Raw genomic sequence first — 21,350 nt, forward strand, 5'->3', positions numbered from 1 at the left:
CATAGCCTGTCACCTTTCTGAAGGTAATGGGGCGGGTGGGGGAGATCCAACCCATCACACACACCTGGTAACCTAGTGCCCCCAGCGCGATGAGCAGTTGGCCTGTGTCTAGGCTGGAGTTGAGTCCCCTGGCCTCAGCCAGGTGGTCTAGGCCGGTTCTCGGCATCCACACGCACTGGTCTCACCCACCTTTACCCTGCCCTTGCCAGGCCTTTCCTGCCATTACAAGTGACTGGTGACTATTCACCCCGATTCTTCCTGCTGCTGGGCAGTCCCTGCTTGTCGTCAGGGCCCAGCTCCAACATCACCTCCTCTGGGACATCTTCCCTGGCTGTGCCGCCCCCACCACAGTTAGTTTGCTAAGCTTGGGGGGCTGGAGCCCTCTGGGCAGCACCTTGGGGATTTGTCCCAGGTTTGTCTGTTCCATGGTCTGGAACTGGAAAGAGTGACCCACGCTGGCACCCAGCTCTGCCCGTGCTTCTACTGCTGCAGGCTTCTATGGGCAGCAGCCGCCCTCACATCATGCCCCAGGGCAGGGCCCTCCATGGTTCAGGGGAGTCGCACCTAGGCTCCTCCCCTCCCCTACACACTTCCTAGCAGCCAGGCCCTCTGGGTCCTCCATGTTCAGTGGGGCAGGACTCAGGAGGGCCCAGCGCAGAGGGTTCTCAGGGAGGACTCAGAACGGAGGTGTGAGAGCATCATCTGTCCAGGGTCCTCTGGGCATCCTTGGCTTCTCTTAGTTCACCACCCTGCCCCTACCTGGCCTGTCCCAGATCCTGCCACTCCCCTCCCCTCTTCCTTCCTACCTACGGTAGCCCCCCAGAGGTCTCCCTAGGCTATTCTTGTCCTCAAGACCCCATGTCTTTACCCTCTCTCCCCCAACAGCCAGCCCGCTGTTCCTCTCACACCCCAAGCTCTCCCCCACCTTGACTGGCCTCTTCTGTTCCCCAGCTGAAATGTCACTCTTCACTCCTCCAAGAGCCTTCCCAGGGAGTCCCCCCCGCCCCCAGAACTTCAGGCATGTGTAACTGTGAACTTGTCACATCTCCTTGCTAACAGTTTTCTTGTGGCAACACCAGGAGGGAAGGGACCTGTGTCTGTCCTCTTCTTAGTGTCTTCAGGATCAAAGTGTGTGCTGAGTAGGTGAATGCAGTGTGTGTGGCAGAGGGGTGAGCTCCTCCTTGAATAAGCCACCACAGTGTGATTTTTGAGCCAGTCGCTATCTCTTGGGGCCTCCTCCTGCCTCACCCCACCCGTATCTCCCCAGCTGCAGGGAATTGAGCAAACAACGCCTTGCCCCCGGAAACCGGGCAGAGGGACTCAGATGCCCTCCAAGCTCATTCACACTCTCCCTTGCTGCGTCCTAGGCATTGCTCTGTCTTCAGCCACCCACGTAGCACCTCCTCCCTACCCCACCCTGCCCAGCCCCTCCGAGGTAGGTGCCTGTGGTGGCGCCGCCATCAGCTTTCACAACGGATCCAACCCTGGGTAGCTCACCATGGGGACTCTGAAGCCTTGGGCCCGGTTCCCACTCCTGGTGGCAGCCCACCTGCTGGCCCTGGGGATCGGGGCTGCTGTGCTTCAGGCCCTGGAGGGGCCTCCAGCGCTCCAGCTCCAGGCCAAGCTCAGGGCAGAGCTGGCTGCTTTCCAGGCGGAGTATGGGGCCTGCCTGCCACCGGGGGCGCTGGAGGAGCTGCTGGGCACTGCCCTGGAAGCCCAGGTACACGGGGTCTCCAGCCTGGGCAATGGCTCAGAGGCCAGGACCTGGGATCTGCCCTCAGCTCTGCTCTTCACTGCCAGCATCCTCACTACCACGGGTAAGGCCACCAGACGGCCCAGCAGGAGGGGTTCCTGGGGGCACTGGGGGTGTAGCCCTTCTGCCAGACCCAAAATGCCAGACTGACTAGGCCTGACGTCACAGCTGGGGCTTCCCACCCCAACACCCCAACTGGTGCCTCAACTTCAGCTGCCAGGTGGGGTGTGGCCTACTCAGCCACACCCTCTTGCCTGCCCCCCAGACCCAGGAAAGATGCCCAGACCCCGTGGCCTGAGGCCAGGTAAGGGACAGATACTGTGGGACGAATTCTTGAGTGGAGGAAAATGGAGTAGACCCAGGAGTACAGATTCGGACCACCAACTCAGGAGAGTGTGTCCAGGGGGAGGAGGCCCTGATGACATGTTAGCCATGGTGAGAGGGCACAGAGATGAGGGATTCCTGGCAGATGAAGGGATTCCTGGCAGAGGGAACAGCATGTGCAAAGGCCTGGAGAAATAAAGGAATGGGACCCACAGCCCTGGAGGTTTCTCCACCTGCCAAGTGTCTAAGTGTTTTTTTTTTTTTGTTTTTGTTTTGTTTTTATTTTTTTTTTAAGATTTTATTTATTTATTCATGAGAGACACAGAGAGAGAGAGGCAGAGACACAGGCAGAGGGAGAAGCAGGCTCCATGCGGGGAGCCCAATGTGGGACTCGATCCCAGGACTCCAGGATCACGCTCTGGGCCAAAGGCAGGCGCTAAACCGCTGCGCCACCCAGGGATCCCTCTAAGTGTTTTTTGAATTAAAATCTATATTGCCAGATTCTTTTGAACAATCAGGAAACCTACTTGCACGGAGCCAGAAACCCTGCAAGGGATTCCGTATTGTCTGGAGTGGAATAGGCCTGCACTTTGGGCAGAGTGTGTCCTCTCCAGGCCAGCCCAGTCCCCACCACTCCCTCTTGTCTCACAACAGGCTCCTCAAGGCATTTGAATTTACAACCTCTGGACTAGCTGGTCCTGTTTGCCCAGCACACCCTGCTCCCCCACCTCTCCCTAACTTTGCACATGTTTTTCCAGTTTTGAATGCCTTCTCTCAGGCATGCTGGCTCTCTTGCCACCCTTCACATGAAGTGTCTCTACTGATTTTCCTGCCTGTCTCCAAATGGCAGGGCCTGAGCACACTCAGATTCCAGTGCAAGGCCTGGCACACAGGATGTCTCAGTACACCTTTGGGAAGTGATAGACTGGGTATTATTCTTCCTAGGGGATTTGGAAGTATCAAGGGCAGAGCTAAGGAATCTGAGAAAACCAAGCTTCCTCTGGGGCAGGACAGCAGTTCTCAAAACTGTCCCAAGCTACAAGAGGCCTAAGGTGACTGCTTCTTTTAATCCTTACATTTTCCAGAAAAGAGTGGCCAGAGACGCTGGTTGGTTTGTTTATTTAAGAGTAGGGGAGGTTGGGGAGGAGGATGGTGCCCAGAGAGAAAAGGAGAGAGAATCTTAAGCAGGCTCCAGGCTTTGATCTCATGACCCTGAGTTCATGACCTGAGCCAAGATTAAGAGTCAGACACTTACTTAGGAAGAGCAGTTACAGAGGTTAAAAGACTGGTTAAAGGACCCCCAGCAAATGAGGAGCAAAGCCAGCCAGAGCCCAGGTCTGAACAGTTCCCATCATCTCAGCCACCAGAGGGCAGCCTTCTGCCAGCGGCCTTGTTGGGGGAAGGAGGGGAACCACACCTGGCACCCCATGCAAGTGACCTTGCCTACCACCTCTCTCCTTTCCAGGTTATGGCAACATGGCCCCACTCTCAGCAGGTGGAAAGGCTTTCTGTGTGGTCTACGCAACCCTCGGGCTGCCAGCCTCCCTAGCACTCCTGGCCGCTCTGCGCTGCTGCCTGCTGCCCCTGCTAAGCCATCCTGGGGCCTGGGTGGCCATCCACTGGCAGCTGGCCCCAGAGACGGCTGCACTGCTGTGTGCAGCTGGATTGGGCCTGCTGGTGGCTGGGACCTTCGTGCTGCTTCCGGCACTGGTGCTGTGGGGGTTGCAGGGTGAGTGCGACCTGCTGGAGGCCATCTACTTCTGCTTCAGCTCACTCAGCACCATCGGCCTGGGGGACCTGTTGCCAGGTGGTAGCCGTGGCCTTCATCCAGTACTTTACCACCTTGGCCAGCTTGCACTTCTTGGTGAGTCCAGCTGCCACAGAGTGTGGGAGAAAGGAGAGGAGGGAAGAGGAGCCTGGACTAAAACTCCCATAAGCCACCAGGAAGGCTGAGCCTCAAGGGTGAAGGAGCACTGCCCTAGGCTGTGGAGTGGGAGTTGTAGTTGGAAGAACCCTGATGGTGGAGTTGAGAGAGTTGTTACTGGCACTAGGTACTGGTGGGGAGGGGGTCACCTGCCTGGGAGGTGGGCAAGGAGCATCACTGGCACCCCAAGAGCTGCCCTAGCAACCTCTCCTCACCAGGTTACTTGCTCCTTGGGCTCCTGGCCATGCTGCTGACTGTGGAGACCTTCTCAGAGCTGCCACAGGTCCGTGCCATGGTGAAGTTCTTTGGGTCCAGTGGCCTGCTGACTGCTGAAGACCAAGGTGGCATCCTAGGCCAGGATGAACTGGCTCTGAGCACCCTGCCACCCTCAGCAGCAGCCCCAGAACAGGCCACAACCTGCTGACAGGTGTCAGGTGATGGAGTGGAGCTCCTCTCAAGTGGACAAGCCCCACAACGAAGCCTCCAGAGATGGGAGGGGGGATTGTAAGGACCTCAGATAATAATGTGTTTTAAAAAGGGGGTGGTGTAAGAACCCCAACTGTTTTTGTCTCTTCCTTCAAAACGGGACCCCTAGAGCGATCAACGACCCAAACCCCATCATCCTTAACCACCTACCCCCAGTCCTTTGAAAGTGAAAGCCGGGCAGAGCCCTCCTCCGCATCTGGGAACCTCAAAGCCTGAGCAGGCCCCACTTGGGATCGCAGATAACCTCTTCGGCCTCTGCCCCACCCCCTTCCGTCTATTGAAAGCCCCCTCCTGAGAAAGGCCATTGTGGTGTAGCTTCGTCCAACTTTATTGCTCACGAAGATCAAGAATGGGGGAGGGCAGGGGCGCACGGTCCAGCGGCCATCCCAGCTCCCCCGCCCGCAGGCCCAGGGCCCTCGGCCTGGGGGGCGGTGTCGTACTTCGGGACACTCCTGGGACCCTGGGACCCTGGGACACCCCCCCCCCCGCCCCCGGCGAACACACGCACACACTCACACGAACAAATAAATACGGCCCCGGACTGCACGGCCGTCCAGCCGCTCCCATCGGTCGGGCTCGGGGGCCGCCCTGCTCCCCGCCCTGTGGGCGACGGCGGCCCCACGAGTGGAGCGCGCTGCGACCACGTGCGGTCCTCCAGGCGCCAGCCCCGGGGCGGCGACCCCGTGCTGCGCTGCGGCGAGAAGGGCTGCGGTGCGAGCCGGAGGCCTCAGCTCAGCGAACAGCGCTCGCGCCGGCTCAGCTGGCGGCTCAGCTTGCGGCGCCGCTGCTCCAGGCCGCGTTCCAGGCGCTCATCCTCCTCCAGGGCGCTGCGAGGGAACCCCATCCGGTCAGAGCCGGGGCGCTGGCCCCCTCCGACCCCTGCCGCCGGGCCGAGCAACCCCCGGGAGCGCGCCCCAGGCCCTCCCCGCCTCCCCGCGCCGACCCTACCCCACTCACATCCGCTCCTTGTGGTCCAGGTCCCGGACCAGCTCGTCGCGCTGGTTCACCAGCGACACCAGCTCCTCCAGGAGCAGCTGCTCTCGGTGCTGCTGCGCCGCGGTTTTCAGCCAGTCTGGGAGCGGAGGGGGCTAGGAGTCAGGAGGCGCCGGCCCGGCTGGGTCCTGCTCTCGGGCCCCCTCCGGCGCCATCTCCCAGGTCCCATGTCCCACCTTCGATCGCCAGCATGGCCCGTAGCTCCCGGCTCAGCAACTCAAACCTCCGCTCCAGGTCCTGCTCCTCGATGCTGGGGTAGGGGTAGGGGGTGGGGGTAGGGGGTGGGAGTAGGGGTGGGTCAGGAAGAGGGAATGGGAGGGGGAGGGGTCTCAGGGCTCTGACCACTCCCTGGCCCCCATCCCACTCCATGACCGATTTGCGCGGAGGCCTGGGCTGAGAGCAGCGCTATACCCCGTCCCTGCTCCAAATCGTCTTCCTTCCAACTCTTCTCCAAATGCTGAATGTTTATATTGTCTCCTCCCATCCTCGCTGCTCTTTTTTTTGTTTTTTTTTTTCAATTAAGAAACAATCTTGCAGGATTGTTTGGATGAACATTATTCACAAACAGCAAGTATTAGACAAAATTATTCTGAAAATTGATCCAAAATGCAAAAGGGAAGAAAAACCACCTTCATCATGCCGGACTATAAAAAGAAGAATCACGTTTGATCCCACTTGGGAAACCAGCTCAGATCTCCCTGGGCCTCAGTTTTCCTTATTGTAAAAGAACAAGGTCAAACTGGGGCACTAAGCCCTGACCCGCCTGTACTATGTTTTTCTCTTGGGTTTTGGATTCATAAAACAGTTCCAATTTAAGAGATATGTAACTTATACTGGACTTTTGAGAAGAAAAAATAAGGGGATCCCTGGGTGGTGCAGCGGTTTCGCACCTGCCTTTGGCCCAGGGCACGATCCTGGAGACCCGGGATCGAATCCCACATCAGGCTCCCGGTGCATGGAGCCTGCTTCTCCCCCTGCCTGTGTCTCTGCCTCTCTCTCTCTCTCTCTGTGACTATCATAAATAAATAAAAATTAAAAAAAAAGAAAAAAAAGAAAAAATAAGATGACTGAACAATTTTTCAAAAGAATCTTTGAAAAAAAAAAAAAAAAGAATCTTTGAAGAAAGAAGAAAGCTGTGAATATTTGTAACCAATGTAGCCAAGATTCCCTATTCTGCAGGCCCTGGGTTGGGGTGGTGGACGCCTGCCCCAGGTGGGGCCTGCCTGCACTCACAGCAGCTGCAGCTGGTCCTGCCTTCTGATGAGAGCATTCTTCTTGTTGACCAGTGTGAACCACTCCTGGATCAACATCTCCTCCTGCAGCTTGTCAGCACCTGAACCAGGCCAAGAGTGTCACCAGGCCTGCCACCAACCCAGGTGGCAGGGTAAGGTGGCTGGAGAGTGGGGAAGGGGCTTGCTTCATTATGGCATCCCGGAAGCCAGTGTGCCTCTGGCAAGCTGCTTCCCTTACCCAGCTGTAAATGGGGACAGTGACCCCAGCTTTGCCCTCTCCCAGCTCCTCCCCAGAACAGGAAGTGCTGCAGGGCTAGGCAGATCTGGTACATTGTGCTGGGGAGTGGACTCCAGGCGCCTGCCCCACCTGACTCCATAAGTCTCCTCAGTTGTGTCTCCACCTCGGCTGCCCGCCCATCAATCTGTCTCTGCTCCTGTTCCAGGGCCTGCAGCTCTGCACACACATACTGACTTGTGTCCTGGAACCGTTGCTGCAAGAAACGGGGGCAAAGGACAGGGTGGACTCAGCCCGAGCTCTGCCTAGGAAATGCCACCCACCAGTTCCACCCACCTCGGCCATCCTTACCAGCCCAGCCTCTTCCCCTGGACTTGGGGGTGGCTCCTCTGATGGGAGACTCTTACCTGCAGACAGAGACCAAGCTAAGGCACCTCCAACTGACATCTGCCCTCAGGGTATCCCCAGTTCAGGATCAGCCAGAGCTGAGCTCGGTCACTACTCCAAAACTACTCACCAGGGGACTGCTGTGGGGCTGCGGTTGTGGGTGGGCCAGGGACAGAGCTGGGGTCAGGGCTCAGGGCTTCCTGTAGAGAAAGAGGCCAGTGAGGCTTGTGGGGGTTTCCCAACAGCCCCACCCTGGGGCCAGCCAGAGGCTCAGTGCACACACAGGGCAGGAGGGGCCCTCAACTCCAGGCCCTGGCCACCCCAGCTGCTTCTCCAGTCCTGCAGGCACAGAACTCCACCCCCACCTCCTTTAGGAAAAATGCCTCCTCAAGCAAAGGCCACGGCCTTCACCCTCCCTGGCTCTGTGGTCCTGGGCCAGTCCACTCCCACTCTTGGAGCCTCACAGTCCTCATTCCCTGGGCTGGGCTGATAATCCTGGCTTTATAGGGATTTTGTGAGAGTCATCAGTGAAAGGCTAAGAAGGGCCTGAGTGGGGCCTCTCCTTCCCTGTCTCACCCCTTCCTCCATGGATCTCCCTCAGGTCACCTCTGACTCCCATGACCTAGCTCTTGCATCTCCAGCATGGTCAGGGGACTACACAGTGACAGTGAGCTGACCTGACTCACCTCATCTCCAGACCTAGGCTGTCCTGAACCACCACCTCCATATCCTGTCCTAAAGGGGGCACCCTCCCACCTTATCAATTCCCATGCTAGGGACCGTAGTGCTCTTCCTAGAACACTCAGAACAGGACAGGTTGGCTGGACCTACCACTTTTAGCCTGGAAAGGCAGGGCTGGCCCCTACTGTGCGTTCCCCACCGCCCCCTGCCCCGGCAACTTGCTGGGAGAGTCAGCGCTGGGGACTTAGATCTGAAGACAGCCTAGCCCCTTTGATGGCTCCTGCTCTGGCTACCCTTCTAGGTCACAGGGTGGGAAGAAGAGGTGGAACCACTCTACTGTCCACTCCACCCCACACTTCTCTGTGAGCCATCGCTGGGCAGATCCCACTCAGGTGCCATCTTCTCTGGCCTGGGCCAGTAGCAGCCTCCTCACCAGCCACTGCCCAGGCCCTGCCTGCTGACGCTCCCCTCAAGCCATAACGGAGGGATCTGCCTAAAAGCTTCACCCGATGGTGTTCCTCTCCCCCGAGCCCTCTCAGCCCCCAGTATTGTTGCCAAGGCCTGGGGCCAGCTCCAGCCTCAGCTCCTAGTACCCCACACAGCACCCAGACTCCGCCTAGCCATAGCAACAGGCTTGGGCTTTCACTTCCCCAAACAGTTTCCTCAGCCTGGGCTGGCCTCTAGCAGGGGCTGCCTCACTTCAGCAACCTCCATGACCCAGCTCAGCTCAGCCTCTTCAAGCACCCTTCGGGTTCCCACTTGGGTTTCTGTATCTCTTCCTGACCTTCATGCCTCCCAAGGCCGTGATCCCCAGGCCGCACGATGCTCCCCTCACAGCTTCCCTGGCCTTCCTCAGCACAGCTCCTACCCCAGTCAGGGCCGCTGGTGAGGTGACCCATGTCTCCCTGCCCAGAGGTCACCTCTGCAGGCAGGGTGGGGCCCAGAGCCGGCATTCAGGGCCGCTGATGAGAGCTTATTGACCACAGTTATGCATTGGACCCCGCGCATGTACATTGACTCCTTCAGTTCCCCCAACAACCCTGTGAGTCATGGTGATCACCATCCCGAATTCACAGATGAGGAAACTGGAGGTCAGAGGTGAGGCTCATACAGAACCCGGCCTTGGACCCATGGCTGTCTAATCCAAAGATTTGCTCCCAAGCTTGGCCACCAATGTACTGTTTGCCTCTGGGCCAATCACACCCACAAGGCTTCCATTTGTGTCTTTGTATGTGAGAGAAATCCCAGACTCATGTAACCTGGGGGCTGCAGGGCTCCTGAAAGGCATCTGGGGGAGAACACAGTGCCGCTTTTTTGACAGCACCCTGAGCTGGTGTCTCAAGGCCACTCCATAAGAACTTTCATGTGTTTGGCTCTCATCCTCAGGGAAAGAGCACAGAGAGGTTAAATGGCTTGCCCGGGGTCACACAGCGGGTCAATAGCACAGGACCTAGTAGAGAGCACCATTTAAGAGTTCTGTGTTCACAGGTGTTCTCAACTTCCTTTGCCTCTGTCTTCACCTCCCTAAGTCTCAATGTTCCCACCTGCAAAATGGGGTAATGGTTCCTCCCTGGAAGGGGCATTGTGGAGTCACTTAGGAGTTGATGAGGGGTCATGGAGCTGGGCCAGGCACAGAGAAGCAGGCACTCTACCCACAGAGCAGGCAGGGGCAGGGGAGTGAAGGAGAAACCCCAACCTCAGCAACAACAGAGCTTACTCACACTGGCCCTGATGGGAATTCATTCCAATGCTTCCTCATGTCTGACCCCAATTCCCCTTTTTCTGCACCTTCATGTGTGGCCCCTCCTCCAGGAAGTCTTACTGGGCTGCAAGAGAGGCACCCTGCCCTGCTCACAGTGTTGTGTCAGCCCTATCCCAGCTTCTGGTGCCCGACTTTGTCCCATCCAGGATTCTGGGAATTGCCAAGGGCGCAGCAGGGCCTGACCTCCTCCCACCACAGGCATAGGGCATGGGGGATGGGACTGGCCAACATGGAGGAGTCCCAGGGTGCCTGGGTGGGTCAGTCAGTTGATCTTGGTTTCCGCTCAAGTGCTGGTCTCGAGGTCATGGGATTGAGTCCTTCAGCGGGCTCAGCACTCAGCTGGGAGTCTGCGTGAGATCCTCTCTCCTTCTGTCCCTCCTCCCACTTCTCTCAAATAAATAAATCTTTACGTGGGCGGGGGGGGGGGGGGGAAGGAGTCCTCTCCAGGCCTGTGGGTCAAAAACCTCCTGTGGGACAAGGGCTAGAGAGTGGCCTGGCTTGGAAGGACCAGACGCTGGGACTTGGGCAGAGAAGGGTGTGGGATGGAGCCTTCCCTCTTAAGATTTGCTGAGCCACTGACACACATGAACAAGGCTGCGGTCATGGCCACAGCCATGGACGGCTGTGTCCCCCTGACCCCAGCCTATCACATCTCCTATGGGTGCCCCAGGTAGCCCTCCCTGTCTCCCATTCACAATGCGGTGCCTCTGACTCTGTTCTCAATGCTTCAGTTCTATAAGCCAGCCGCACCACCACTGCCGCCTGCTGACATTCTGGGAGGGGAGTGGCAGGCAGACCCCAAAACGAAACCTGAGCCTTCCTGCTAACACACTTTTACTTCAGCAGGTCCCTCCACATGAGAACTACCCCCTCCCAGTTTTCACCTGGAGAGCTTGCCCACCTTATCAGCCTCGCTCACATGGTGGCCGCTTCCAGAAAGACCTTCCCCATTTATTCTCGCTTTTTTAAAGCTTTTATTTATTTATTCATGAGAGACACACACAGAGAGAAAGGCACAGACACAGGCAGAGGCAGAGGGAGAAGCAGGCTCCATGCAGGGAGCCCGACACAGGACTTGATCCCAGGTCTCCAGGATCACACCCTGGGTTGAAGGCGGTGCCAAACCACGGAGCCACCTGGGCTGCCCAATTCTCGCCTTTCTTTAGCACTCAGGGGTCATCCCTGGGCAGCTGAAGGCTTGGAGTGGCCTGACAGAGCTGCCCCTGTTGTCCCAGGCAGGACGGGTACAGTGAGTGGAAGGAGCCCCAGCTCGGAGGCTACTTCAGTGGCTCTGAGTCCTTGAGCAAATCTGTACCTTCTCTAGGACCATCTCCCCTTCAGTGCAGTGATCATGTGACACCCAGGGAGACCCTGACCTGAGACCTGCAGGGGCTGGGGTGAGGGACACGGGCACCCGGTAGGGTCTACCATCCCCAACCTCCCATTATTAGAGAAGAATGGGTTTCCAGGATCTTGAGTTAAGGATCCAAGTCAGAGAAACTTGGGGTTGGGAGGCCCTGGATGGTCCCCTGGAGCACAGAAGCTCTGTCCCAACTTACAGAACAAATAGTGGCTGCTGGTCGACCCCTGCAGGGAAAGAAACACCCCAACCCACTTTACAGTCTATAAAGAGCAGTGCACTGAGTGCTGAAAACCTAGAGCCTTCTAGGAACTACCCACTACCATGATTCTACTCTACCTGGATGTCAAGCATTAAAAACCATTAGTATAGGGATCCCTGGGTGGTGCAGCCGTTTGGCGCCTGCCTTTGGCCCAGGGCACGATCCTGGAGACCCGGGATCGAATCCCACATCAGGCTCCTGGTGCATGGAGCCTGCTTCTCCCTCTGCCTATGTCTCTGCCTCTCTCTCTCTCTCTCTCTCTCTCTCTCCGTAACTATCATAAATAAATAAAAAATTTTAAAAAAATCTTAAAAAAAAAAAAAAAACATTAGTATATATGGGCAGCCCGGGTGGCTCAGCAGTTTGGCGCCGCCTTCGTACTGGAGACCCGGGATGGAGCCCACATTGGGCTCCCCGCATGGAGCCTGCTTCTCCCTCTGCCTGTGCCTCTGCCTCTCCGTGTGTGTCTCTCATGAATAAATATATAAAATCTTAAAAAGCAAAACACATTAGCATATGTCCCAAGGTTGGCAGCAAAGGTGGAGACCCTGCCCAGGCCGCTGCTCGTCCCCCAGGGGGCCTCGGCTTGCATGTGTCCCCAGAGCAGGAGCTCACTACCTTGCCAGGGTACTCTTCCGTGGCACCATGGTCCCTCCACTCAGAAAGCACTCCGCGGGGTCCAGCTGAGCCCTGCTGCCCGGCAGCGGCCACCCCTGGGCCAGCTCCGCCCTTGGGGCTTCTCTGCCCAGCTCCCCCCTATGCCGCAGGAGGGCACTCACTGCCGCCGGGGCTCCGGTCGCTCCGCTGGCTCCAGCCGCTCCCGAGTCCGGGTCCTCGGCCGAGAAAGAGTTGCTGTTCCGCAGCCGCGAGCGCCTCTTCCTGAGGAGGTCGGCGTCGCGCACGTGGGAGAAGGAGCCGTGGGCGCGGGGCGGGGGCACCGGCCCGGCCTCCCCGTTGACCGACGGCCGCTGCTGCCTCGCGCCGCCCCCCGCGCCCGGGGCCCCGGACCCGTTCACCAGCCCTTGGGCCGGGGGCGCGGATGGCCGGGCCCCGGGGCCGTCGCCAGGGGCCTCCGCGGAGCGCGCTTCCAGGGCGGGCTCGGCGCCGCCGTCCTCGGAGGTGGCCTCGGGAGCCGCGCGGTCAGCGCGGTTCTCGGGCTCCTTGGGCTCCGCCGGCGCCTCGGGCCGGTGCTCCCGCAGCCGCTGCGCCAGGCCCCCGGTGTCCAGGCTGTCGGGCGGGCCGGGCCGGGCGCTGGCCACACAGTACGTGCCAGCGCCGCCGCCGCCCTCCAGCTGCACCAGCTGCAACTCCTGCCCCGTGCAGAAGGCGCGGATCTGGCACAGGTACGTCATGACGATGAGCTTGTCGGGCACCGACAGCAGCACCATGTCCGCCGGCTCCAGCAGCCGCGACACGCCCAGGGCCGCGAAGCCATCGAAGGCCTAGGGACCGAGCGCTGATGAGCGGCGGCGGGCGGTACCCAGGGACGCCGCGGCCCCCGCCCCGCCCTCGGCCGCCGCAGGCGGAGTCCCGCGACTCTCAGGCGGGGGTTTGCCCAGCGAGCCTTCACCCTTCTGCTGGGGAGATCCAGCAACAGGGCCCGCCCTCCCGCCACCCAGCAACTGCACACCAAAGGGTGGTTTTGGAAAAACCATCTGGTGGAAATATGCTTTAAAACAAAACTAACTAAACTAAGGAAAACGAACAATGTAAAGACCAAGAGAGTAAAAAGTGGCAGAACTTCTAAAGTCCGCTCTGGGGGCCCTGCAGCCCATAGATTCCTCTCCCAAAGACCGGCCGACTCTAAATCTGGGATCTAGGGCCTAGCTCGGGAACCTTTCCCTCCAGGCCTTGGTCCTGTCCCATCTCACCTGCTTGTTGTTCTGTTTGATGTTGAGCGGATCCAGGGAGGCGTAGTCACTGCAGGGAGAGGGCTGGTCGGAGGCTGGAATCACACTGCCCTCCCAGGAGACTCCCTCCTTCATTCCCACCCCCTCTGGCAGCTCACATCTTGTCTGGGTGGAATCGGTGCAGGATGGCACAGAATGCCAAGCCGTTGCGCCAAGACGTAGTAAAGTTGGTGACTCGGACACCACGGTAACCAGCAGTGACTTCCTGGCACCACTCCAGCAGGGATTGACTGGAGCTGACCTGGGCAGGTGGTGCCTAGAGACACAAGGATGCACTCAGGGAATGTGAACATAGGACTGTGCCCTCTGCCCCTTGGACACAAAATAGCTCCAGCTCTGGGTTTACAGGGGTCACCAGAGACCACTGGCCAGAGCCCTGGGACCAGGCAAAGGGTTTCCAGCTCTGTGGTTATCTACCAAGGTCACCTAAAAGGCCAGTGGCCCCAGGTAAGATCAGAGGTAACCAGCAGCCACACCTAAAAGTCAGCCCAGAAAATCAGGGGGGGGGGGTGTCTGGCTCCATGAAGCCCAGGGAAGACAAGATGGGGGAGCCAGGGCATCCTGAGAGAGGAGAGGGTGAGGGGGCTCCTTGTAGCTGAGCCCCGGTCCTACCACACCCCAGTTGACCAGGTGGGTCCATGCAGAGCCGCCGTTAGCTCAGCCCCAGGTTAGCGGGAAGCAGCAGACTGGGCCCTCGGCGGCCCCCATCCCTACCTGGCTGCCCAGCAGCCTCCCGTCCTCTTCAGGCTCCTCTGGGGAAGAGGCCCCTGAGGGCTTGCGCACCCCAGCCCCCGCCCTACTGGCCACCTGTGCCTCAGTCAGGCTGGCCTCTGGGAGGTTTAACTCAGCGTCTTTTCCCTTCTCAGTTCCTGAGACCCCAGTTTCTGCATCCTGGGGCTCCAAAATACTTAATTCGTTCTTGGGAGGCCCTAAACCCTCCATCTCTGCTTCCTGGGCCCCCAAAACCCCAGATCTGGCCTCTGAAACCCCCCAAACCCCAGCTTCCACCTCCTGGACCCTCAAAACTGTAGTCTCTGCCTCTGACTCTACCCCCTGGGGCACTACAACTCCATGCTTAGTGATGGAGTCCTGTAGAGCCTCATATTTGAGGGTCTCCCAGAGCCCAGGCTCTGCCTCCTGGGCCCCCAAAGTCTCTGCCTTCACTTTCTCAGTCACTAAAACTGTAGTTTCTGTCTGTTGAGTCCACAGTCCCTCCATCTCTGCCATTCCAACCTCTGGTCTCAAAACCCTTGAATCAGCCACCTCTGTCTCCTGGGCTCCTGCTACTTCATTCTCTATCCTTGGGACCCCTGCACCCCCAGCTGCTACCTCCTGGGTCCCCAGTATCTCAGCTGCTGCTGTCCTGGTCTCAAACCATGGAACCTCTGAACCGCCTATCTCTGCTTCCTGGGTCCCTGCCATCTTGTATTTTATCCCTGAGCCCCTTACTTTTGTCTCTTGGGTCCCCAATATCTCAGCCTCTGCCCTCCCAGCCTCGATCTCTGGCATGCTGGCACCTCCCACCTCTGCCTCCTGAGCCCCCCATATTTCAGATTCTGCTGCCTCAGCCTCTGTCCCCAGCATCCCTGAACCACCAGCTGTCTCCTGGGTCCCCAATATCTCAGTCTCTGCCATTCTAGTCTTTGTCTCCAGAAATCCTGAATCCCCAGCCTCTGTTTTCTGGGTCCCCAGTTCCTCAGACTCTGCCATTCCAGCAGCCTCTGACTCCAGGACCCCCAACCCCATGCTCTCCGTCTCCTGGGCCTCCAGGGCCTCAGCCTTTGCTGTCCCAGCCTCTATCTCCAGGAATCCTGATCTCCCCACTTCTGTCTCCTGGGTCCCCAGTACCTCGGACTCTGCCACCCCAGTCTCTGTTCCCAGGATTCTCGAATCCCCAGCCTCTGCCTCCCAGAACTCCAGATCTCTAGACATCACCCCTTGGTCAGCTGCTGGTGGGGCCCCCTTGTACCTGCTCACCTGGGGCCTGACATCCGCTGCTCCAACAGAGGGACCCTGCTCCGGGCCTGTCCCCCCAATACCAGGGACTCTGCCTCTCACCTCTGTACCCTCTCTCTCGTGTCCTGCAGCAGCCTTGTCACCTTTGAGGTCACCAAGATGCCTGGTGTGCCCTACAGGCTCTGCTGCAGGTGTGCTCAGGATTGTAGGAGCCTCATCCCCAGTCCTGACCCCTGTCCTCCCTTGAGAGCCTCTTGGTGGAGCCTCGGGAGTCTCCTTGAATCTTGTCTCAGACATCACCCCTATAGCCTCTGGTCCCTTAGTGTCCACATGTCTCACCTTTGACCTCTGCTCAGCATCCACTTGACTCACTTCTAAACTCTCTTCAGCCTTCCCAGCTCTGATGTCTAATCTCTTAGTGTTCACCTCTGTGACTTCTGACTCATGCTCTGTGTCCACCCCTCTAGCCCCTGGCCTGTCCCCAGGGCTCCCCTCTTCAACCTTGTTTTTCTGCCCTACCAGAGAGTCTCTGGAGCCTTCATCCTCAATGCCTGGGCCCAGCCTGGCTCCCTGAGCCTCTGTCCCTTCCTGAGGGCTTTCCTGGACTTGGATCTCCCCAGAAGAACCCACTCCTGCTAGGGGGGCCCCTGAGGCTTTGGAAGCCTCATCTTCCCCTTGGGGGCCTGGGGGCCAGGGGGCATCAGAGCCTTTCCGGAACCGAGGGGCTGGAGTAGGGGCCACATCCTGGCGTGGCTGTCTTGAGGACCTGAGGAGAGAGCAGGAGGAAGCATTGGGGAACCCACTTGGCTACCTACTGTCAGCCCCATCCCCACCCTTCAGGTTGCTAGGGCACTGGAAAGACAGGTTGGTAGGGGGAATGCAGCTTTCTAACAGTAGAGCAGGGGATGGAAGTGGGGCTCATTCCAAAGCTCACCTCTCCTCTGGTGGGGTTCCCAGGGGCCTTGGGGCCTTGAGCCCCACCTGGCCCCCTGCTACAGTAGCTGGTTCTGGCCCCTGGCCCCGGGAGGCCCTGGCTGGGGGCGCAGGGGCACTCACAGGGGTGGGACTGGTATCCTCCGCACTAGAAGGGCTGGCAGCTGGGGAGGAAGGAAGGGAGGGGCGCTGAGGCCTGGGCCCCAGACTGGAGGTCCATTCCCTCCCCAACCCCAACCCCAGCCTGGGCCTCACCTGCCTGCCGGGACTGTACCCGGCCCTCCTCGTCCTCCTCACAAAGTGTCTTCAGCTCCCGAGAGGGATCTGGGGTGGGGATGGGGGGCAGGTCAGCCCAGGGGAGGACCCCACAGGTCTGACGGCTTCCCCCCAACCAGAGTTTTGGGCCTACCTGGGAAACGCCCCAGCCTCAGGGCACTGCCCCGACCTGCGAGAAGAGACAGGCCCTCGGATGCAGACAGAAAGAGAGAGAGAGAGAGAACCACAAGGACAGACAGAAACAAAGCCTTAACAAGCAAAAAGGAGGGATGAGAAAGCTAGTGGCTGAGTACCAGGGTGGGTGGTGAGGCCTGGAGAGAGTAGACTGCATCTCCCCACTGTGCTTTTGGCCCAGCCAGTTCAGGGCAGGTACTGACCCAGTCAGGCACCCACTCAGGGCTGAGGACAGGGCCTGTGGGACTCAGCTAAGGACCCAGGCCGCCATGGGACTAGGAGCCAAGTTTGGATAGTCAGAGCTGCTGGGCAGGTTGGGACTGCCTGGGCAGGTGAGCCCCCCGACTGGGCATGCGCAAGCACCACCCCGTCCCCCCCACTGCACAGCCAGCAGCTCCTGGCCTGGCTTATCCCCAGCATTCCCTACGTCCTGGTGATCTCATCCATGGCAGGCTGTGAGCCCACCTGGCTGGGGGACATGAGACCGTGTCTCAGGGGCCCCTGGGCCATTAGCCTCCTCCTCGTCACTCTCAGCAAAGTCATCCAGGTTGCCCACATCGCTAGGCTTCACGCTCATGAGGCTCGCAAGACTCTGCATGTCATCGTCCCTGGGGGGTCAGAGGTCAGGGTTGAGGGCTGAGGTCAGAGGTTCCAGACTCAGGCCAAGGAAGGAGGATGGGCACTCACGTGGCACGGCCCTCCCGCAGCAGTACCCCCGAGAGAGTGAGGCTCAGCTCAGCTTGTACCACCTTCACGGACTTGGGCTTTAGCCGCAGCCGCAGGGGTGCTCGGGCAGGCACGGGCCCCGCGTAGTGGGCCAGGTCCACCTCAGCAGTGGCCAGCACCTTCCGTTGTCCCTTAGATTCCTGTGAGCCAGGAAAAGAGGCGGGCGGGGAAGGATAGTCAGTGCTGCCCCAGAGTCCCCAAGAGCCCAGGTCCCAGCCTGCCTGGCCACTCACATTCTCGATAACAAATGTCCACTCCTTGGCCTCGTACTGGTCCACGTGAGGGTCCTAGGAAACGAGGGCACCAGTGAGTACAAGGGCTCTGGGGTGAGAGCAGTGTGGGGAGAAGGGCCAGCTGTCTCTCACTGTGTGTGACAAGTATGTGTGCATGCCACCCCCTCCGAGGAGACCTCTTGGGCCACCCCTACCCCATCTTGGTTCTCCATCTCACCCCTCTGTTCTATCCTATTTGGATGGATAACTCAATGGGGATCCCCCGGGGCTGCCTGGGTGGTAATCGTCCCCCCACCCCCGCATTCCCACCTATGCAGAAGGGCTAGAGACTCACCCTGTAGAGAGTCACAGAGATGTCCACATTCTCTGGCACCATCCACACCACGGTGCCCCGGTATGGGTTCTGGATGCCTGGCTGCCAGCTGTGGGCCTGCAGGGAGTGGTGGAAGGCCTCCCCTGACTCTTAACTCTCCCCTCACCACCTGCCCTTAGCTCCAGACTTGATCTCATCTTTCTCTCCCTTCTATGGATTCTAATCCAAACCTGAACCTGACTCTACTCCCCCATCAGTTCTCATGTACCCACTTTCCCCACACCCTCTGTTAGCCTCACCCACAACCCACAACCTGGACCCCTTTCCAGTTGACAACCTCCCCCACCTTGGAGCAGATGCGTCGATTCCGCCGGGTCCACACCACCACCAGCTTATCCGGTTGCCTGGGAGTTGGGAGAGGGGGTCTTCTCAGTCAGGCCCACCCACCCAGCCTCTCCATATCCTCCAGGGTCTTCCTTCTGCCCACATCCCCCTCCCCCAGGAGAGGGCCCCCCGCACAGCCCCTTATCTGGAGCCACCAGGAGCAGGGTGGGGCTGTGGAGGCAGGGTGGGGCCCAGGGCAGAAGGGCAAAGGCTCCAGTGGGTCGGCAGGGATTACGAAGACTGACAATGAGAGACACAGAGACATACAGAGAGACCAGCACACACAGAGAGAACCACATGCACACAGCAAGGACCCTCCAAGAGACACACTGACTCAGAGAGACAGACATGGAGTAAAACAAACCCATTTGCTCACAAATATTTGGGCAGTGTGGACTGTAAACCCAGCCCAGTTTAGAGGCAGAGCAGGGCAAAGGAGAAGCAAGACCTTCTCAGGCTGAGGACAACAGAGGTTGGGGAAGAGTGCCAATCGAGAAGGGAAATAAATTAACCAGCTGACTTTAGGGAGATAGGAGAGAGCCACTGGGGTCTCCTTGAGGTTGGGGTGTCTGAGCAGAGGCTCAGGGGAGGGATGGGCTATGTGAGTTGTCTAGAGAAGGAAGGCTCAGGAAGAAGGAATGGTAAGCACAGAGGTCTGAGATTGTGGGGAGATTTCAGGGTTAGAGTGAGAGTCAGAGGTTGGGAGGTGGTCAGGGAGGCAGAGCATCAGCTTGTCATTAGACAGCCACCCAGGGCCTTCTATGTCCAGCCCTCTGCTGAGCCCAGGGGCCCTGAGAGTCAGCCATGCTCCCCACCTCTCAAGCCCCGAGCCCGGGACTCTAGCTTTGCAGGGCCCCTGATTCCCACAGGGGGCATCAAGGAAGACTTCCAGAGGGTGACCTCCAAGCTGAACTGCATATGCCAGGGCAGACTCAGAGGAGAGGCAGAGATGTGAAGAGAGCAAAGAGTTGCCTGAGCAGGCCCGGCCCCACAGAGCTAATGTGTGGCTGGGCCTGGGAGGGAGAAGGTTGTTTTGGGTTAGAAGGTCCAGCTCCTGCTCAGGAGGGTGGAGATGGTTGAGGGGACCATGAAGCCGAGGACAATGCAGGAGCCCTTCTTGCCTGCACCCAGCCCCATGCCAGGACACTTAGGTACACCCACCCCCCTGCCCCTCTGCAGGCTGAGCCAGGATAATTGGCTCTGCTGTCAACCCCTGAGAATGCTGAGGCCCAGAGAAGTTGGGAGCCAGGGTAGGTCACAAAGCCGAGCCCAGAGCTCTCTGGCCTATAGCCAAGCTCCCCTCCCGAACCCTAAATTGCAGACAATGCAAACTGCAAACTTCCCAGAAAGGGGAAGCAGACAGGGGGTGCCTAGAGAGGGCGGGGCCTGGCTAGGCAGCCTGACTCAGGCTGGGCACGCCTTCCTGGGGAGCCAAGACCTGGGCAGGGGCAGCTTCCTAGCATGGGCTCCTGGCTAGGAAGCCCAGGAAGCCCTGCCCACCCCCGTGACTCAGATGCATTGATACTGCCCGCACCCCAGGCCTGCTCTCTGGGACCAAGCCCAGCGTCCCCTTGGCCTCACCCAGGATGCTGGGGCAGAAGGCAGAAGCCAGAGACCAGAGTTAAAGTCCTAGCTCTGTGCTGTGCTACTTTAGCTCTTGTCTTCTCTGGGCCGCACCAAATGGAGTGAATGGCTTTCTGGCTGGCCCAGTGAAAACCAGGGACATGGCTGCTGCCCAAGGGACCCTAGCCTCCTGCTCACTACCCCCCTCCCTTTGGACCCCATGATCCCTTCCTGCCCCAGCAGCTCTTCCTCTTGGGAACCTAAATTTAGCCCCGCCTGACGGGTGAGGCCCCCACAGCTGTGCCCTAATCCAGCCAAGGGAAGCCGACACCAGTGAACACGTATATTTAGGGTGTGACGCAGGGGTCCGGGCAGCTGCGGGTGGGAGCATGTGGACAAGATGCCTCTGGGCCCTTAGGCAGTCCAGGCCAGGTCCTGTACTCTTCTCACAAATCTCCCCGCACCAGGCCACCTCACCAGCCCCAAGACCTCTCCTTCCCGACTCACAACCTTCTAGGCCTGCAGGCCCCTTTAAGCCATCCCTGCCTCCCTCCTCATCCGTCTTGATGCTCAGTTTCCCCTTTTAAGGACATAGTGGAAACATATCCAGCCTCCCAGCACCCACTCAGCTGAAGTGGGTGTGTGGGTTCCTTTGGCTCAACAAGTGGGTGGGGGAGGCAACATCCTTGTTCTGGGCTGTACCGCAGTCCATGAAGGTTTCAGCCACAGCCTGGCCACCAACAGACCTCAAAATTTGCTACCTTTTCTGATGTTATCCCGAACCATCCCTCTAGTCAAAAAAAAAATGAGGCCTCCCTTCCCCCAGTGCTGCATGCAGCTGAGGAAGGTGTGAGCACAGACAGATTCTCAGGCCTGCAAGTTCTGACCTCAACACCCCAAAAGCTACCCACAGCCCCAACTCCGGGGGTCCCACAAGCTGCAAGGGCACTTTTGAGTCTCTGTGTCTGGGACACCAGAGCCCAAGGTGGGGGCGAGGGGCCTAGTTGGCCAGGGGGCTGGGGAAAGGTTCTCTCTGGCTCCCAGCAGCGCCATGGGGTCCCAGCCGAGTACCCCAGGCCTCCCAGCCACTCACCATTTCTTGGTGCACTCCACCACCAGCTCGTGGTAACAGGCCACAAACTGGAACTTGGCGGCCCGCTTGCCCACGCGCTGCAGGCGCTTCCACACCGAGGTCATGGCCCCCGCCGCCCGGCTGCTGGCTCTTCAGACTCGGGGCTTCCGCTGGCCCGCGACCGCCGGCCCGGCCTGGGTCCCCATGGCCTCCCGGGCTGCTATCCGCGCCGCCCGCCCCGTCCGTCGCAGATGTCCGAGGCTCGGACCCGGGGCCGATCTCCCCGCTGCGGCCGCTGGGGCCCGCCGGGGGCTCTGGCTGAGTCGGCCGCCCGGTCGTCCGGGGCGCGTCGGGTCGCGGGAGCGCTGAGCGGCCCGCGCGCCGTTTCCTGGAGCCGCACCCCCCGTCGGG

The 21,350-nt window shown here is 59.2% G+C and overlaps 2 protein-coding genes across 9 annotated transcripts; one reads left to right on the forward strand and one right to left on the reverse strand.

Annotated features, from left to right (window-relative positions):
- The first annotated feature begins 133 nt into the window (after nucleotides 1-133).
- Nucleotides 134-4,554, forward strand: KCNK7 (potassium two pore domain channel subfamily K member 7). Its single transcript, XM_025445803.3, has 3 exons — nucleotides 134-1,817; nucleotides 3,543-3,941; nucleotides 4,220-4,554. Exons 1-3 carry the CDS (start codon nucleotides 1,499-1,501, stop codon nucleotides 4,423-4,425), a joined length of 924 nt encoding a protein of 307 aa, XP_025301588.3. The 5' UTR covers nucleotides 134-1,498; the 3' UTR covers nucleotides 4,426-4,554.
- EHBP1L1 (EH domain binding protein 1 like 1) lies at nucleotides 3,181-21,342 on the reverse strand. Of its 8 annotated transcripts, XR_004806723.2 has the most exons (22): nucleotides 20,961-21,340; nucleotides 18,267-18,324; nucleotides 17,942-18,037; nucleotides 17,608-17,661; nucleotides 17,336-17,514; nucleotides 17,114-17,256; nucleotides 16,608-16,643; nucleotides 16,454-16,522; nucleotides 16,200-16,362; nucleotides 14,024-16,031; nucleotides 13,408-13,565; nucleotides 13,271-13,319; nucleotides 12,179-12,841; nucleotides 7,465-7,534; nucleotides 7,299-7,354; nucleotides 7,080-7,203; nucleotides 6,714-6,813; nucleotides 5,657-5,730; nucleotides 5,445-5,559; nucleotides 5,004-5,314; nucleotides 4,217-4,350; nucleotides 3,181-3,951 (listed from the first exon to the last, which is right to left on the reverse strand). XR_004806723.2 is itself a non-coding variant. In XM_035701642.2 (20 exons), the coding sequence occupies exons 1-20, from the start codon at nucleotides 21,062-21,064 to the stop codon at nucleotides 5,215-5,217; spliced, it is 2,658 nt and encodes an 885-aa protein (XP_035557535.2). In that variant the 5' UTR covers nucleotides 21,065-21,341; the 3' UTR covers nucleotides 4,798-5,214. The 8 variants fall into 8 exon arrangements, 7 of the variants coding, with proteins under 7 accessions (XP_035557535.2, XP_035557532.2, XP_025301578.3 ...); XM_035701642.2 differs by lacking the exons at nucleotides 3,181-3,951; nucleotides 4,217-4,350 and having other exon boundaries at nucleotides 4,798-5,314; nucleotides 15,785-16,031; nucleotides 20,961-21,341; XM_035701639.2 differs by lacking the exons at nucleotides 3,181-3,951; nucleotides 4,217-4,350 and having other exon boundaries at nucleotides 4,798-5,314; nucleotides 15,287-16,031; nucleotides 20,961-21,341.
- Between the last annotated feature and the right edge of the window lie 8 nt (nucleotides 21,343-21,350).

The sequence above is a fragment of the Canis lupus genome, chromosome 18 (genome assembly GCF_003254725.2).
Source record: "Canis lupus dingo isolate Sandy chromosome 18, ASM325472v2, whole genome shotgun sequence".
In the NCBI taxonomy this organism is placed as follows: domain Eukaryota; kingdom Metazoa; phylum Chordata; class Mammalia; order Carnivora; family Canidae; genus Canis; species Canis lupus.

Bases quoted from the DNA above. Each gene is read 5' to 3' on its own strand.
- KCNK7 (XM_025445803.3), top strand. From the start codon at position 1,499: ATGGGGACTCTGAAGCCTTGGGCCCGGTTCCCACTCCTGGTGGCAGCC. The intron at 1,818-3,542 runs GTAAGGCCACCA...TCTCCTTTCCAG, and splicing joins CAGCATCCTCACTACCACGG to GTTATGGCAACATGGCCCCA. The intron at 3,942-4,219 runs GTGAGTCCAGCT...TCTCCTCACCAG, and splicing joins TGGCCAGCTTGCACTTCTTG to GTTACTTGCTCCTTGGGCTC.
- EHBP1L1 (XM_025445793.3), bottom strand. From the start codon at position 21,064: ATGACCTCGGTGTGGAAGCGCCTGCAGCGCGTGGGCAAGCGGGCCGCC. The intron at 13,320-13,407 runs GTGAGCTGCCAG...CTCTCCCTGCAG, and splicing joins CGATTCCACCCAGACAAGAT to TGACTACGCCTCCCTGGATC. The intron at 7,204-7,298 runs GTAAGGATGGCC...CGTTTCTTGCAG, and splicing joins CAGGGGAAGAGGCTGGGCTG to CAACGGTTCCAGGACACAAG.